The 14549-nt window shown below is 51.7% G+C and overlaps 6 protein-coding genes across 6 annotated transcripts; 4 read left to right on the top strand and 2 right to left on the bottom strand.

Annotated features, from left to right (window-relative positions):
- Positions 1–939: 939 nt before the first annotated feature.
- BO66DRAFT_52052 (uncharacterized protein) lies at positions 940–1547 on the top strand. The gene has a single exon (XM_025653367.1). The coding sequence runs from the start codon at positions 1043–1045 to the stop codon at positions 1421–1423; it is 381 nt and encodes a 126-aa protein (XP_025505372.1). The 5' UTR covers positions 940–1042; the 3' UTR covers positions 1424–1547.
- Positions 1548–3691: 2144 nt separating this feature from the next.
- On the bottom strand, positions 3692–5798 carry BO66DRAFT_390773 (FPP/GGPP synthase family protein). The gene is made up of 6 exons (XM_025647097.1): positions 5435–5798; positions 5174–5328; positions 4939–5102; positions 4743–4844; positions 4480–4634; positions 3692–4378 (listed from the first exon to the last, which is right to left on the bottom strand). Exons 1-6 carry the CDS (start codon positions 5465–5467, stop codon positions 3944–3946), a joined length of 1044 nt encoding a protein of 347 aa, XP_025505371.1. The 5' UTR covers positions 5468–5798; the 3' UTR covers positions 3692–3943.
- A 624-nt stretch (positions 5799–6422) lies between these two features.
- On the bottom strand, positions 6423–8305 carry BO66DRAFT_390771 (uncharacterized protein). Its single transcript, XM_025647096.1, has 7 exons — positions 7820–8305; positions 7746–7765; positions 7646–7682; positions 7521–7588; positions 7075–7451; positions 6897–6992; positions 6423–6812 (listed from the first exon to the last, which is right to left on the bottom strand). The coding sequence occupies exons 1-7, from the start codon at positions 8007–8009 to the stop codon at positions 6542–6544; spliced, it is 1059 nt and encodes a 352-aa protein (XP_025505370.1). The 5' UTR covers positions 8010–8305; the 3' UTR covers positions 6423–6541.
- Positions 8306–8612: 307 nt separating this feature from the next.
- Positions 8613–10439, top strand: BO66DRAFT_346905 (cytochrome P450). Its single transcript, XM_025644599.1, has 3 exons — positions 8613–8710; positions 8796–9914; positions 9989–10439. Exons 1-3 carry the CDS (start codon positions 8666–8668, stop codon positions 10331–10333), a joined length of 1509 nt encoding a protein of 502 aa, XP_025505369.1. The 5' UTR covers positions 8613–8665; the 3' UTR covers positions 10334–10439.
- A 684-nt stretch (positions 10440–11123) lies between these two features.
- BO66DRAFT_410345 (cytochrome P450) lies at positions 11124–13126 on the top strand (the record flags this gene model as incomplete). The annotated part of the gene is made up of 8 exons (XM_025649236.1): positions 11124–11343; positions 11431–11562; positions 11627–11906; positions 11963–12028; positions 12094–12169; positions 12233–12667; positions 12738–12898; positions 12961–13126. 8 exons carry the CDS (start codon positions 11124–11126, stop codon positions 13124–13126), a joined length of 1536 nt encoding a protein of 511 aa, XP_025505368.1.
- Positions 13127–13131: 5 nt separating this feature from the next.
- On the top strand, positions 13132–13647 carry BO66DRAFT_51824 (uncharacterized protein). The gene has a single exon (XM_025653366.1). The coding sequence runs from the start codon at positions 13218–13220 to the stop codon at positions 13485–13487; it is 270 nt and encodes an 89-aa protein (XP_025505367.1). The 5' UTR covers positions 13132–13217; the 3' UTR covers positions 13488–13647.
- The last annotated feature ends 902 nt before the right edge of the window (positions 13648–14549 follow it).

Below are 14549 nucleotides of genomic sequence, written 5' to 3'. Positions count from 1 at the left end.
ATGCGGGCCCCTCCTTGATAAGCAAGCCCTTAGCAGGCACAGTCTTTTCCCGCCCATGCTGCCCCCCTCCCTCCCTCCCTCCCTCCCCAATCGAACCCCAACCTCAATCATGGTTCTAATTAAACCGAGAAAATGAGATCTCCTTAGGTCTGACTTACTTTGGACACTAGGGACACTAGGAAACAACCTGGTTAGTCTGGTCACGCCGCCGCAAAAAGGTTGGGCTCGGCCATGCGGGGCTTGACAGCCTTTGGTTTCCGTTCCTCCGGGGAAAGGCAAGCGACGATCTGACTGTCTGTCAGGACTCAAAGTCGCATTTCAGTGCTTAGGGATGCATGGACTAGTCGATTGCGACGCTTCCATCTCTATCTATTCCTTCCCACTAGCTCCTTTCCTTGCTGTAGTCGACTTCGAACCACGCGGATGGTATGACAATGGTCCAATGGCGATGAAGCTGGGTACTCGCTTTTTTTCCAGGGTCCCATTCCCTCCGGCTTCATTATAACTAAGTAGTTCAAAGTTCCCCCCGAACACGAAGGGAATGAGTGACCCCAGCACTCATTTGAGCAGCCCAGGAATCCAAGACAGCCCGTCAGCGGAAAGAGCGCGGGGAGGTAACATCACAAGAACCGCCACCCCGGCCTCGATTGGAGGGTACTCCGTAAATGACTAACAGAGCTCGCTTGTGCCGTGCGGGGGATCAAACTCAAAAACCTTACCGGACGTGAAAGTAATCTCTTCGATTGTTGGGGGAGCGCTGCGCCCACCTGGAAAGCTTTAGTGGCATCTTCCGAGATGTATCTGTTTGCGGACAGAGAGACGGCCTGGGGTATCATAAGACAGACAGAAGACAGAACCAAAGACTAACTAGGAAATGTTACCGCCCCGGATATTCCGAGCACGAGGCGGTTACCACCACCTAGACTAGGTAATTGTTGTTCGTGATTCATGAAAAGGTTGATGATTTGAGCGGGAGGATGTAGGGCGATGACCCAAACACGTGCGTTTGAGGCTGACCGATCTCCAGCATAATCTGGATATCATGTCACACCAAGGACTTCCCTCCTGCGGGGGGAAGAACTATACGAACGACTGCTTGTCCACTTGCCGAGGCAGGGTAGGGCTCTGTAGTTCCCTTGGACAGTGCTCGATGATTACCTACCTAGGTAGGCGTTATCAGAACAATGACCTTCAGGTGCCCAGATTGCCCTTGTCGATCAGCCATCCAGGCCAATTGGTAACGTTATCTGCCATACATGATACAATACTCGTAGGAGTCTCGGGTCGATCGCGGCCATTGCCTTTCGGTTCGGCTATTTTATGGGGCTCTCTCCTTGTCTCCGTGGCCCTGGCTCTGTCGCAGTACTTTCGGGCGGAGAACAGGAGATCTCTGAACCGAATAACCGGTGGAGGGGGGCGCTGATTCTCTTCTATACTGGCAACGTTTATTGGGATGACTGACGACAACTCTGGTTGACCGTGGGAGGGGTGATTTTCAGGAACGGCGGCGCGAGGTTGGAAACTATGCGACTCTGGAGATGGTCGGTCGGTCGATCGGTCGGTCGGTCGGTCACTCACTCACTCACTCACTCTTTCTTTCCGTGAACGCGTTCAACCCAGCTCATAACCGGCCACTATTGAACCCGGACCAATCCCCATTCCATAGTTTTGTCCTGATTCCTTTTCTTTTTCCTTTACTGCTTCCTCAGAATTGACAGTTGACCTCGAAATCTCCAGTCGAATCTTCCCATCAACATTCGACTTCGATCCGGTGTTTCGCAACCGGTTGCGGATTTGAGCATAAGCCATTTGGCGCAGCTCCGACGGCCGCTACCCACATTTTATGCTACTCTCTCTGTCCGTCGTCCGAACCGTCGTCTCTTTCCCCCATCCACTGAGGGTCCCGCGGGTGTCACAGTGCCAGTCACTAGGCAGCACGGCTAAACAACGCAATCAGAATCGAGAACGGTACCCCCATGATCAGCAGCACCAAGCACAAACCAGAGCGAATTCATCTCGACCATCGCATATAAAATCTTGGCGGAACCACTCCGGGTGGTCAGTGGGGAGATGCCACTGCAGTAAGTAGGTAGTGAGTGGATGGCTTCTCTTTCCGGATTCGGCCTGAGGTGCCGCCGCCGCCGCTAAGTGACTTACTTGAACATTCCCTGATCATGGAGTGAGCCCGGCTGCTGAGATGCGTGTTCTGGGAGCACAGGCGAGAAATAATCATCTCAGATTAAGAATCGTGCCAAACTCATCTGATGCATGATTAATCAGAAGTGTCATCAGAGTCAAGGGCAGTGATTCTAATGGCAGGAAATCATTCTGAGTCTCAGGAAACCATGAAAGCTGATACCAGTTTTGGTATTTCCAGAGATCTGCTCCTCCCATCAGTAGGAGGCAAAACCGAACTGGATCTCTGCGGTATTCATCAGTGATCAGTGCAGTAGTGCCAGTGATGGAAGTCACTTTCCCTTTCTGTTCTATTACAGTAGGCCCGAATTGACGCCGCTTTTGGCCCACTGCGCGGCCCCGGGGCGTGGAGAGAGCACAACAGTGCGTGTCCTGGGCGAATTCCCCACTAGCATATAGGTATTTACTAGTCATGTGACCGCAACCCAACTAAACTGTGCACAACTATCCCAAAACATCCAGCCCTACTGGATTTGATTATCTTGTCAAGCCCGAAAGTGAACATGATCATATCCCAAGAACTCGATGATATGAGCCTCAGATTGTTCTCAAGCACTCGTGGCTTAAGTTCTGAAGAATAATCGATAGCCACTCTACCCTAACTTCCCGGCATCGACCATATTATCATTGCGCCAGGCGCCTTGTCTACGAGTAGCGTTAGCATGTCCATGATCGTCTATTCACCAAGAAGAAAAGAAACAGTCCGTCTATAGGGCGTAGAAGAAAAACAAAAAAAGTCTCCAGATACCACAAACCAGACTGTCAGCAGTAAATATCCGATGCGCCCGATTAAACCAATCTACAGAAAAACACACCTACATAATTTCCATATGGCACATTGCAGAGCGGTCACAAGCCACAAGCCAACATCCCAGATAAAGGTAATATCCAACCTAGTCTGAACAAAGAAAATGCCTGGATGTCCGGTGCTATTGGCATAGTGCAATATCGAGTTCAACCCCACCCACAGCTTTCAGCACTGCGTAGGTAGGTAGTTTGTCCACACAGAAGGTCTCGCAGACTGAATCAGACTTCATGCGCCCCTACAAAAACGCCCTCGAGCATAAGCCCCCCTTTATGTGAAGATTTCAGAGAAAGGCTTCGGCAGTGTAGCGTAAGAGCACCAGGGTCTTGGAGATTATAGTGGATTACGTTGTATTGTCCGCTGTCCGCTATAATGTTTAACACAACGAAGGAATATGACGTTTGGAACGGACTGATATGGTAAAAGCACCGTGGATAGACAGACACACACACACATACGTACATACATATACATATATGTACATATATTTACTTACTTATTTACTTACTCACCCAATGATTGAGAATATCACTGTTGGTACTCTCTCCCCTGCGCTGCGCTTCCTAGCTGACTATCTATTCATATCACGCAAGACTGCGGGCACAGATCTGACTGTTGTGTTAGATGTCATGGTTGCATATGCACCTCTGTACGGGAAGAGTACTCTAATCTACAGCAAAGTACATACGCCTCGAACCAATAAGAGTTGACCATGCTACATCGTAAGCTGAGGATGGAAGTTAACACGCAATTGCGAGGTTGCTCCAAATAACATCAAACCATCTTCCCAAAAGCCGTACATGTTCATGTCTCAGATACAGAACTGAAAGACATGAGCGGGCCCTAAACACCGCCCTCATCCACAAGCCCCCGAATCCCGACCAAGATTTCTAGAAAAGTTTCAGCTTCAGCTTCCACCCAAAGCCCATTCGCATCCACCCCCTAACACAACAACCCCAACACCCCCTCAGATATCCTCGCCCCGCGCCCAACCGCGCCGCCGCCGCCGCCCCTCACTTCCTCAAAGCCATACCCATCGGAAGGCGTCAACCCCACCTGCAAGCTGCGCACCATCTCCCGGAGCACGGGGTTGGCGGTGAGGGTGGCGCGCTCGAGGGCCTGGATCTCGAGCTCGATCTGCTGACCCAGCACCCAGAGGGCCTCGGTCGTGAAGGCGAGCGAGCGCGTCTCGTGCCGGAAGATGTCGAGGACGAGCTCCTTGTGGCCGCGGCCGGCGCAGCCCGTCGCGTGGCGCTGCATCAGCACGTTCATCAGCACCATCCGCGTGGGCGGCGTGGCGTGCGCCAGCGCGTGCAGGAGGATGAAGCTCCATTTGCCTTCGTCGAGGTCCTCACAGAAGCCTTTGCTGTCTTGGTACTGTTTTGGTGGTTTGGGGTTAGTGGTTAGTGATCGGCCGGGGGGGGGGGGGGGAGGCAGGGAGCGTTGGGGCTGGAGGGGTTTGTGCTTTAAGGAAATACCTGGTCCATTGCAAGGTTCGCATAGTCATCGCGGATCTGGAAGAATCGTCCGAATAGGATCATCAGGCGGTCGAGAGAGGGAGGGTTGGTGGTGCTGGATGGGGATTGTTGAGCGATCATTAGGCGGGCGATGAGGCGGAAGAGGGCGCCCGTTTCTGTTTTCGTTGTTCAAACAAATGAATATGGAGTCCGTGGGTGATTTTCAAGGGGGGAGGGGGTGGATTATGTCTTGCGCATTCAGGATTGCAGTGGGACAAACGTACTACCGTCAATCATCTGTAGATACTCCTGCGAACTCGGTGGTGTCGCGTGTTGGACCCAATGCAGATCCAGGCTCTGCGCGACGAGCATATTCTTCAATTCCTCTACAGAAAATTGATCAGCATCAGCACATCCATGAGTTGATGCGCGTTGTGGATTGGGAAAGATGGCCCACAATCGTCCTAGAAAGCCACATACCCAATACGATAGTCTGGGCAAGTGGTCCAGCCACCTGCGCGACGCGACCGATCACCTCCACCAGCTGAAATGTAGCCGAGTTGACCGTCTGTCCGACGCCAAACACGGAGTGCGCGGCGGGCTTGGACCGTCGCAATGGCGATCCGTCTTCAACATCATCGAGCCTGACAAACGCGATTAGTGGCTGCAGACCGGTGCAAAGTAGCTGGGAGAATGAAGGGGGCCTGCCGCGCACATCAATGAGATGTTGTGTATATCGCCCACAATGGACAGCAGATCGGGGAGGAAGTCATCCGGGATGTCGATCCACGTTCTCAGCGCTTCGATGATTGTATGTCGAACGCCCTTGGTGGGTAGGGATGATAAATATTGAAATGGAGCTATAGCTGGCTAGAGGGACACTTGTGTCAACCCTTTTCTTCTCCCCTTGTTCTCTCTTCCTGAGCTCTAGCGGATGAGGTGCTGATCATTGTAGGGAAATAAATGGCATAAATACCGTTGTCGTGGCGGAGGGAAGGTTTGTATCCATTAGCTCCCTCACCATCGAACGCGCCTCCTTGGGAGTTGACATGACCTCTGTCATATCTCTGTCGAGTACCGGGGACATCCTTAAAAGACTGTGTGTTGAATGAAAAGAATTGGAAGAAGATCCCCACCGCAGTACACTGCTTTAGCTAGGAGGCTGAAAAGGTATGCAAAAGTCGAGGCGGGGTTATATAGCTAAGAAGCCGTTCTTGAGCCTCTCGCCTTTTCAGACCTTGTCAGATTGATATTGCTCGGAAGGGCAAGGGGCAGTGAGAGTGAATGAAGTTGGGGAGGGGCTGTCTAGAGGAGAGGCCTGGGAAGTGGCAGGATTGTTAGCACTGGACCTAGTACTACAATAGGTCTGTACATACTGACTATATACTAGATATCAGATAATCTTACCAACTTTACTTGTGATGCCGGGTAGATCGGAGTCCGAGTTGCCTAGTCCCTATGCCAGGTGTATCCAAGCTATTATGATCAATTCTCTGCTTGTTTTGTCGTGTCATTTCTTTCTTATTTTTTTCGCCCCGGCGCCTGCACGTACAGCACAAGCATTGACTTTGGCAGATGAGTGGCAGATGCACGGATGTCGGGATTGAGGCTTAGTTGAATGGATGAGACCTGGGCGGTACTTTGGGGCTGCGGTGTATCTTGCAATTGCAAAGACTGTCAGATTGTAAAGCTGTAAGATTGGTAACTTGCGAATTTTTCAATTTGTAAATTTGTACGATCATCAGATCGTGAGACTGTAAGATTTTTCTTGGGCAGGACAGCGGCAGAGAGGGCGAAAAAGCGCCCCCAAGTCAGACCGACCCACTACTAGCCACTATCTTAGTGTACCCATTTCGGCAGTAGGACTTGACGAGGACGGCATCATAGTATGCACTGTAATGAGTACCCAGTAAGCTTTCCCGCCTGCATGAACGTTCGTCATCGGCATCTCACGCAGATGTAGTCTGATACGAAGTAAATTGTGCAAAAACAATCGTCAAAATTTATGTACATACACTATATACAGGACACGGGACGGGAAAGACAGACACCCACTACGAAGCTATGAAGCCCCCTGATCTGTCTAGACTGTCAGGGACTGCCTGTTCAAGCTTTCCGTTGAACCCAGCTCAATGGCGGCGGGCTTGCTGGCAGACTTCTCCCACGGCTTCGGGGACTGCCAGGACCCATCCTTCCAAGGTCCATTGCTGACACTGCGTTCCTTTTTGCTTCCCCCGTTGCTGCTCCAGAGACGTGAGAAATACGAGGTCACACCCTTGGGGAAGTACCGCTCGACGAATCGCGGGAGGAGAAGCATGCAGGAGCAGAAGATGCCCACATTGCACTCGAGGACGCTGGAAGTATTGGGCAAGTCGCCGTTGGTCAGCTCAGGAGCCCTAACCAAAGACTTGTTTTGCAATGGAGTCGGGAACACTCACGCCCACACAGCGATATGGGAAATATTCCAGGTCGCGTCCGTACTGTCAGTCAGAATATGGGTTTGACCAAGTCGAATTAAACTCGTCACGCATGCACTGTGGTTGGGGGAATCACTAAGAGTCAGATCGCAGCTCTAACGGGTAGCACGAATTCGCATTTATCACGTTATGCACGCACAAGATACCAATACTGAAGACTGCCAGCAGTCGTAGTCGCCGTCGCAAAGTCATGTTCAATCCCAGACACGATCGTATCGGCAACAAGAGGACATAGAGATCGGTCGTCGAGCTGAGGGCGCCTGAAAGATACGGCAGAATTGTCGGGTTCCAACACTTCCCCTCACCGAACTCGTTCCAGGCGTGCGAAACGGGAGTGCAGGAGAAAATAGTAAGGAAAAAGACCGTCACGTGGCTGATGGACACGAAGGCGATACCGCCGAGGATAAGGTATCGCATTGTTCGATCGGGAGCGAAGATCCGATAGTAGAAGAGAAGGAAGCTCAACTTCACCGCTGGGGTCAGGAGAAGGTAGACATATTGAGCGATCGTGAAGTACTGCGCAGTTGAGCTTGGGTTAGACTATCGCTGGACTTATACTGTGCGGACCGAAAACTCCCTTCATACCTTGAGAGCTGGCACCAGCCATGTCATAGGCTCATCCCACATGTGTCGCCCAATGCCCCAGTGATAGGCTATCAATGTGTCAATAGGGCTTTGCAGTTTTCGGTCACGTCAAGAGCTCTTCATACATTCAAACATCAGGCCAGAGAAAGCCACTGTTAAACACTAACCAGCATTCAGCTATTGCATCCTCAAGGGAACCTCACTGGAGGAGGCTACGGTACATACCCAAGACAAGATCACAAAGTCTGTCAGTTGTGAGTCAGTATCAGCTCAGAGAGAGCCATCGTCCGGTGACTTACAGTCATCCAGCCCAAGCTTCGACTTGAGAATCCCAACTCGGGTATAGATTCGGATCGCAACGCCAGCGGTGGCCAGCGTCAGGCATACCGTGTGGAGCGCGATGTTGTTGCCCAGCTGGCTTACAGGATCGATAAGGTTGGACTCTTCTCCATCTGGAGGCTGTAATACACCAATCCACTGAGTAGCCATGATGCAAGTGTGTCTTGGGGGAGGGGGGTAAGAGATACAAGGGGACTGAGACGAGGGTTTCTTGTTGATCAAGGTTATATAATGTCGATGCACAGCTTGAAAAGATCAGCAAGGCAGACCATGCTGGTAAGGTTTCTAAGTTGCTACTCGGTATCTACAAGATGGGGGAAGATTTGGCCCTTGGGGGCTGGAGTGGGAGGGGGAGGGGAAATACTCGAATGGTGCAAGCAAACCAAAGAAGGAATGTTAGTCGTCTTCCAAGTTCAAGGTTGGGGGCCATGGAGTGCTGATTGGGAGGTAGTGATGGGCAGTATGCAAGTGAGACTGCAGGTGAGACTGCAAGTGAATGCAAAGGTACAGTACACTGTAGAGTGTGGTGCGCATGATTGTCGCCTGTTGTTTGGCCCGTTGTTAAGTTACTTGAGCACCGGAGATATGTATGGTACTGTACTGTATTGTACAACTCGGTGGCCAGGGTTGAATCACTGGGCAACTTAGCGAGGATCGTTCCGTGCCGCAGCAGTCCTCCTGCCTGCCCACTGCTCGTGCTGCCCGTACTGGTATTTAGTTTGTCTGTCCGTCTTCTGCCTAAGTAGATGATTCCCCAATTCTCCTCCCACCACTCACTAAGCTACCAAGAGGTATTTCGGCCCATCATGACTGGTAGTTTCTTGAAGATAGTGATTTCCCTGCTGTTGGTTGTATGCATTCATGCCCCCTCCTCCCCGCTTCTAGTTTTTGTCTTTGGTGGGCCCTCATTAACCAAGACTTTCCACCATCTACCAGTATCCGATTAGCCGTGTCCTTTACAACACTTTCTTCAGCCCATTGAAACATGTTCCGGGACCAACCAGCTGGGCAGCCACCCGTCTGCCATTCATTTGGGGATTGCTCCGAGGCACGATTGTCCATGACTTTGAGAAACTGCATCGTAAGTACGGCCCTATTGTGCGGACCGCGCCCGATGAGATAAGCATTGCCAGTGGTGAGGGCTGGACCGCTATCTATGCTAGCCGGCCACCTGATCGACAGTTTCTCAAGGATCCGGTCTGGTGGCGCAGACAGCCTGGTCAGCCCGATTCCCTCTTGAGTGCAATCAGCCCAGACAAGCATGCAGCAATGCGAAGGCTGTTAGCGCCAGCTTTTACCCAGCGTGCACTCCGAACCCAAGAGGAGGTGCTGCAGAAGTTCGTCTCGCTTCTCGTCGCACGGATCCGAGAGCAGGTGGAAGCTGCTGATGGTGGTAAGGCCGGTGCCCAGATTGACATAGCTCCCTGGTTCAATTTCACTACGTTTGATATCTTTGGTGACCTGGGCTTTGGCGAGTCCTTTAACTGCCTACAAGACTCCGAGTATCATCCCTGGATTGCGCTGCTGTTCAACAGTGTCAAGGCTGCCTCCGTTGTTGCAGCGGCACGGTATTACCCACTGCTGGAGTGGCTCCTGATGAAATGTATCCCCAAATCCCTGGCGGAGAAGGGCCAGCGCCATTACCAGCAGATTGTGGACAAGGTCGATCGGCGGCTCAGTTGGGAGCTTCAGCGACCGGATATTATGTCTCACCTCATCGACAAAGACAGCGGCCAAGTGGTTTTCCCGCGCGGGGAGCTCGACGCGACCTTCATGATCCTGACGACTACCGGCAGTGAGACTACTGCGACCGTGCTGACGGGGATTCTAGCCTATTTGGTGAATAACCCGAAGATCATGGGGCACCTGGTCAGCGAGATTCGAGAAAATTTTCAGTCTAGCATGGAGATCAGCCTGGCAGCGGCTACGGAGCTCCCCTATCTCACCGCGGTCATTGAAGAGGGGCTCCGGCTTTGTCCGCCCGTGCCGTGGATGTTGCCCCGTCAAGTGCCATCCGGTGGAGACTCGGTGTGTGGTACCTGGTTACCCGAGGGTGTAAGTCGCATTCTATTCATTCGCAATTCGCAGTACATACAAGCGCAGGGGGGCTAAAACCAGATCACATCCAGACTTCGGTCTCTCTCCAAGCTTACACCCTGAACCGTGATCCATCCCGCTTCCATGCCGCTACCTCCTTCTGCCCCGAGCGCTGGCTTGCGGATGCCTCGTCCAATCCGGACTCACTTTTTTACCATGATGACCGCCGGGCCGTGCAGCCGTTCAGTATGGGGCCACGAAACTGCTTGGGGCAGCACCTGGCCTGGGCGGAAATGAGACTAATTCTTGCCAAACTCCTGGTAACCTTTGATTTCGAGGCTGTGGAGGGGAAACGATTGCAATGGGAGGAACTACGCACGTTCTTGTTGGTGGAAAAGCGACCCTTGTGGGTGCGAGTGCGAGTGGCTGGCCCCTGATGATGATTCAGTGGGGCTGGGGGCGGGAGGGGAGCGTTACCTAGCAGCTTAGCAGGTAGTTAGACTACCAAGTACGGAGAGTTGGTAATTGAGTTCTATCTTAGTGGTTACCGTTAGTTATAGTAACTACGGAGTACTAGGTACCAGTTGAGGTACTCTCCTTAGTCTAGTACTTCATAAAGGGGTTCAAGGCTCTTGAAGATTCATGTCCGCCTTTGCTCCCAGTTAGGGCTGATTGCAAATGTACAGTAAAGTAACATCTAGTTACCTAGTAGCTAACGTTGATAAATCGATTTAACAGCCACATCACAAGCTTTCTTGACCTTCTGTAATACCCACTCGCAAAACTCGGTCTCTACTATACACTGTGCTGTAATGCACTGTAATGTAATGTAATGTACGATGATACTGTTGGTACTGTAGGTACTGACTTATACTCACCCACTTCTTTAGTGCTTACTGTGCCTGGCATCCATCCCTAAGCACTGACTCAATCCTTCCCATTCCCTCCGCCGCTTCCTTCAAGCCACCACAAACACAAGCCAAATGATCCCGTTAGTGACTGAGGACAGAATCATTGCCTGTTGCCTGGTTCGTTAGATGAAAGTCAACGGGTCTTGCTTCCTGCACGACCCACTCTGCGTATGCAATGAGGATGGTGGTGCTTTTCGCACCAGCGATGCTCGAGAGCCGCATGGCTGCGGGAGGCCCTCTTATATAGCAATCGTGACCGAGACATTCCATGTGGCTCGCTGCTCTAAGTGTTCAAGTTCATCTTTCTGTTGACTCAATGGCAATCTTCGTGAGTACACCAGTGACCCTGGCCGCTGCGGCCGCTCTGGTCCTCACCTACTGGGGATACATCGCGATCTACAGACTGTACTTCTCTCCACTGGCCAAGTTTCCCGGGCCCAAACTTGCCGCCATCAGCGGCTGGTATGAGTTCTACTTTGATTATTGGAAACAAGGCAAATATATCTTTGAGATCGAGCGATTGCATCAAGTCTATGGTATGCGCAGTGTTTCCGGGGTCCCCTCCGATGCAGTGCCCCGCGGCAAAAAGAGAATTTTGTGCTGAGAGAACTCTTCCTGTCCAGGACCCATTGTGCGCATCAACCCCGACGAACTGTCTATTCACGATCCCGAGTTCTACAGTGAGATCTATGTCACTGAGAGCAAGCGCCGCACGAGCCACTACGACGTGTTCTGCAAAGGCATTGACTTCGACGGTATGTATGCCTTTCTGTATTTTCAAATGCGATTCCCTTCCAGGCCGAGTCTAATGAATTCTAGGCTCGCATCTTTTGACTGTGGACCACAACCTGCACCGCAAGCGCAGAAAGCCTCTCGAGCCTTTCTTCTCTCGTATGGGGATCACCCGGTTGCAAGATATGCTGGCGGAAGTCGCCCTCAAGCTTGAGGCACGCCTGCGCGAATACCAGGGCACGCACACGGTGATCCGACTGGATCACGCGTTTTCTGCCTTCTCGGGCGACATCATTGGGCGTATCTGCTTGGACCGTGAGGATGCTGGCAACGAGTTCCTGGATGATCCCTTGTTTGCACCGGACTGGTAGAGCCGCTCTTCCGAACGTGTGATTTTCGGTGACTGATCCGAATTCGATGCAGGTATAATCTCATTCACAACCTCGTGCGGTCGATCCCGCTGTTTACCGGCTTTCCGTGGATTGTGCAGTAAGTGTCTAGCGAAGCTTCGTTTGCGGAAGAGTGTCTGCCGCTGACCTAGCGATGCATGACAGGCTCGTGAGCTTTATCCCAGAGAGTTTCCTGCTCAAGGCCTTCCCACAGGGCCAAGTCTTCAACACGTTCAAAGCCGTAAGTCCTGCCCCAATTGCCCCTGCCTTGCTTCGATGTAAGTTAACATGTTCGCCGATGCAGGTCGCGCTCCGCAACATCGAGCGGATCCTCAACAACAAGGAGTCTCTGAAACAGCAGGGATACAGCAGCGCCTCGCTCTTCCACCACGTCGCGGACAGCGATATGCCGGACTCCGAACGGTCGCCCGAGCGGTTGGCCAAGGAGGCGCAGGTGCTGCTGGGCGGCGGGACGGCCAGCACGGCGCGCACCATCGGCTTCGCCTCCTACTACATCCTCTCCAACCCGGCCATCAAGGCGCGGCTGCAGGACGAGCTGCGCGAGCCGATGGCGGAGTGGCCCGACCTGGTCCCCAGCTGGGCGGAGCTGGAGCGTCTCCCGTACCTGCAGGCCATCATCAAGGAGTCCCTGCGCCTCAGTTACGGCGTCATGCACCGGTTACCGCGCATCTCGCCCGACCTGCCCATCCAGTACAAGGACTACACAATTCCCATCGGGGTACGTTCTGGTCTCGATCAAATTCCATTCTTCTCTGCACTGCTAACAGAAGCAACCTACTATGTTTCAGACCCCCGTAGGGATGTCCGCCTACTTCATGCACTCCGACCCCGCCGTCTACCCAGAGCCCAAGACCTTCCGTCCCGAGCGCTGGGTCGAGAATGTCACCCCGGCCATGATACAACAGTATGTGCCATTTTGCCGCGGATCGCGCAACTGCCTCGGTCAAAAGTACGTTTGTTTTTCCCTCCCCTGGCATCCCGACAAGAGGCTCGAAGCTGACGCACCCGAAGCTTGGCAATGGCCGAGATGTCCCTCATTCTGGCTGTTTTGTATCGGCCGAACGGCCCCAAGTTGGAGCTGTACGAGACCGATGAGACGGATGTGATCCAGGCCCACGATTTCATGATTCCGCTCCCCAAGGTCACGACTAAAGGCGTGAGGGCTTTGATTCGTTGATTGCGGTGGATTCTCGGATTTCTTTTTTTTTTTTACTTTGCTGCTGTTTTCTTTTCTGTTCTTATTCTCAGTTTCCTTTGGATCTCCCGCTATGTTCGCGTTGATTCTGTATTCTAACCAACACCATCGAGTCCGAAAATTCGCAATATACTACAGTTCAATCCGGACAACCCGGCAAATGGAAGCTAGAGTACCGTTCAGAGCGCAGCCCCCATTTAATGCAGTGCATCAATGCACAGGGCAATTGAAATATCCTCGGGGATGGATTACTATCACTGGTTATGTTTGTTTAGTAGTTTTAAGCGCTGCAAAGGAGGGAGGTTACTGCACAAGTCTGCATACAAGTTCAAAGGATCACTGAAGGATCTAGACTATTATAGTGACTCCAGCGGGGATCACTAATACCCAGAAGACACAGCCCACCCTTGATGAAAGACACACTTGTAACCGGATTGAGTAGTCCAGATGTCACTTAGCTAACATGATTTCGAAGAATGTTCCTAAAGACCAACCAAATCGATGGAATAAGCGGGGTAAGGCGGTCCCTTTGCCCCCAACCCCCTGGGTACGTGATTAATAGTGCATGCGGCTATAGTGACAGTGAGCCTCGCTGCGGCAATAGTACCGTGGTGGGGCAATGGCAACGCCATACTTGCAGATGAACGAAATACAAGGTAAGAATCGAGGTATAGAATGTAACTTATCGGGAGATGTACAGTACAGTAGGTCCAATGTATGTTGCTTAGTGCAGCATGATAATCGCTCTACATGCTTCATCGCTCATACCAACCCCTCTTAAGAAAAGGCGCCATAGAGAGTCCCGAATTACAGGAATAGGGAGTAACTTGAAGAGATTGTAAGTTAGAACTTGTATCACTTGTCTATGCTATCTTTCTTTGCTCCTTGTTTCGTTCTCGTTTTCTTATACTGATTAATCTTAATGCAGGATGATTAGAATTCTCTTCCCTAAAATCCTTCCGGGGGGAGGGGGGGGGTTGCCTTATCGCGACAAATGGGGGCCACATGCATACCGGTAACTACTAAACAGGCAGTTGATCAATAAGACGGTAAGCACAGGGCCAGCAAAAAAGCACCTGGATCATTAATGACAGATCCTATGGTTCAGAGCTACATTGGGGGCCAAAAGGAAAGACATTTTTGTGAATATCGACCAATCCACAGTCAAGCCACCAGCTAAGCGAGACAAAATCCTGCCGGTGATTGGGGGCCGAAATTCTGTTGGCATTGGTGCTGTTGCTGTTGCTGTTGCTTAGCGCGGCACTGCAGTGGTGCACAGTTCACGAGACGGGACGGATAAGATATGACTTGGAATAAGTGGAACAAATAACAACAACAACAACAACAACAACAACAACAACAACAACAAACGCACTGGCTAAGACACTTAGTACTTCGTCTCCAC

This window comes from Aspergillus aculeatinus (assembly GCF_003184765.1).
Source record: "Aspergillus aculeatinus CBS 121060 unplaced genomic scaffold BO66scaffold_16, whole genome shotgun sequence".
In the NCBI taxonomy this organism is placed as follows: Eukaryota; Fungi; Ascomycota; class Eurotiomycetes; order Eurotiales; family Aspergillaceae; genus Aspergillus; species Aspergillus aculeatinus.
The sequence above is the reverse complement of the archived record's forward strand: the minus strand, read 5'-3'. Positions and strand labels throughout refer to the sequence as shown.

Bases quoted from the DNA above. Each gene is read 5' to 3' on its own strand.
- BO66DRAFT_52052 (XM_025653367.1), top strand. From the start codon at position 1,043: ATGTCACACCAAGGACTTCCCTCCTGCGGGGGGAAGAACTATACGAAC.
- BO66DRAFT_390773 (XM_025647097.1), bottom strand. From the start codon at position 5,467: ATGGATACAAACCTTCCCTCCGCCACGACAACG. The intron at 5,329-5,434 runs GTATTTATGCCA...GTGTCCCTCTAG, and splicing joins TTCCCTCCGCCACGACAACG to CCAGCTATAGCTCCATTTCA. The intron at 4,379-4,479 runs GTATTTCCTTAA...CCACCAAAACAG, and splicing joins CGAACCTTGCAATGGACCAG to TACCAAGACAGCAAAGGCTT.
- BO66DRAFT_390771 (XM_025647096.1), bottom strand. From the start codon at position 8,009: ATGGCTACTCAGTGGATTGGTGTATTACAGCCTCCAGATGGAGAAGAG. The intron at 7,452-7,520 runs GTATGAAGGGAG...TCAACTGCGCAG, and splicing joins GGCTGGTGCCAGCTCTCAAG to TACTTCACGATCGCTCAATA. The intron at 6,813-6,896 runs GTGAGTGTTCCC...CAATACTTCCAG, and splicing joins TCCCATATCGCTGTGTGGGC to CGTCCTCGAGTGCAATGTGG.
- BO66DRAFT_346905 (XM_025644599.1), top strand. From the start codon at position 8,666: ATGACTGGTAGTTTCTTGAAGATAGTGATTTCCCTGCTGTTGGTT. The intron at 8,711-8,795 runs GTATGCATTCAT...ACCATCTACCAG, and splicing joins TGATTTCCCTGCTGTTGGTT to TATCCGATTAGCCGTGTCCT. The intron at 9,915-9,988 runs GTAAGTCGCATT...GATCACATCCAG, and splicing joins GTACCTGGTTACCCGAGGGT to ACTTCGGTCTCTCTCCAAGC.
- BO66DRAFT_51824 (XM_025653366.1), top strand. From the start codon at position 13,218: ATGTTCGCGTTGATTCTGTATTCTAACCAACACCATCGAGTCCGAAAA.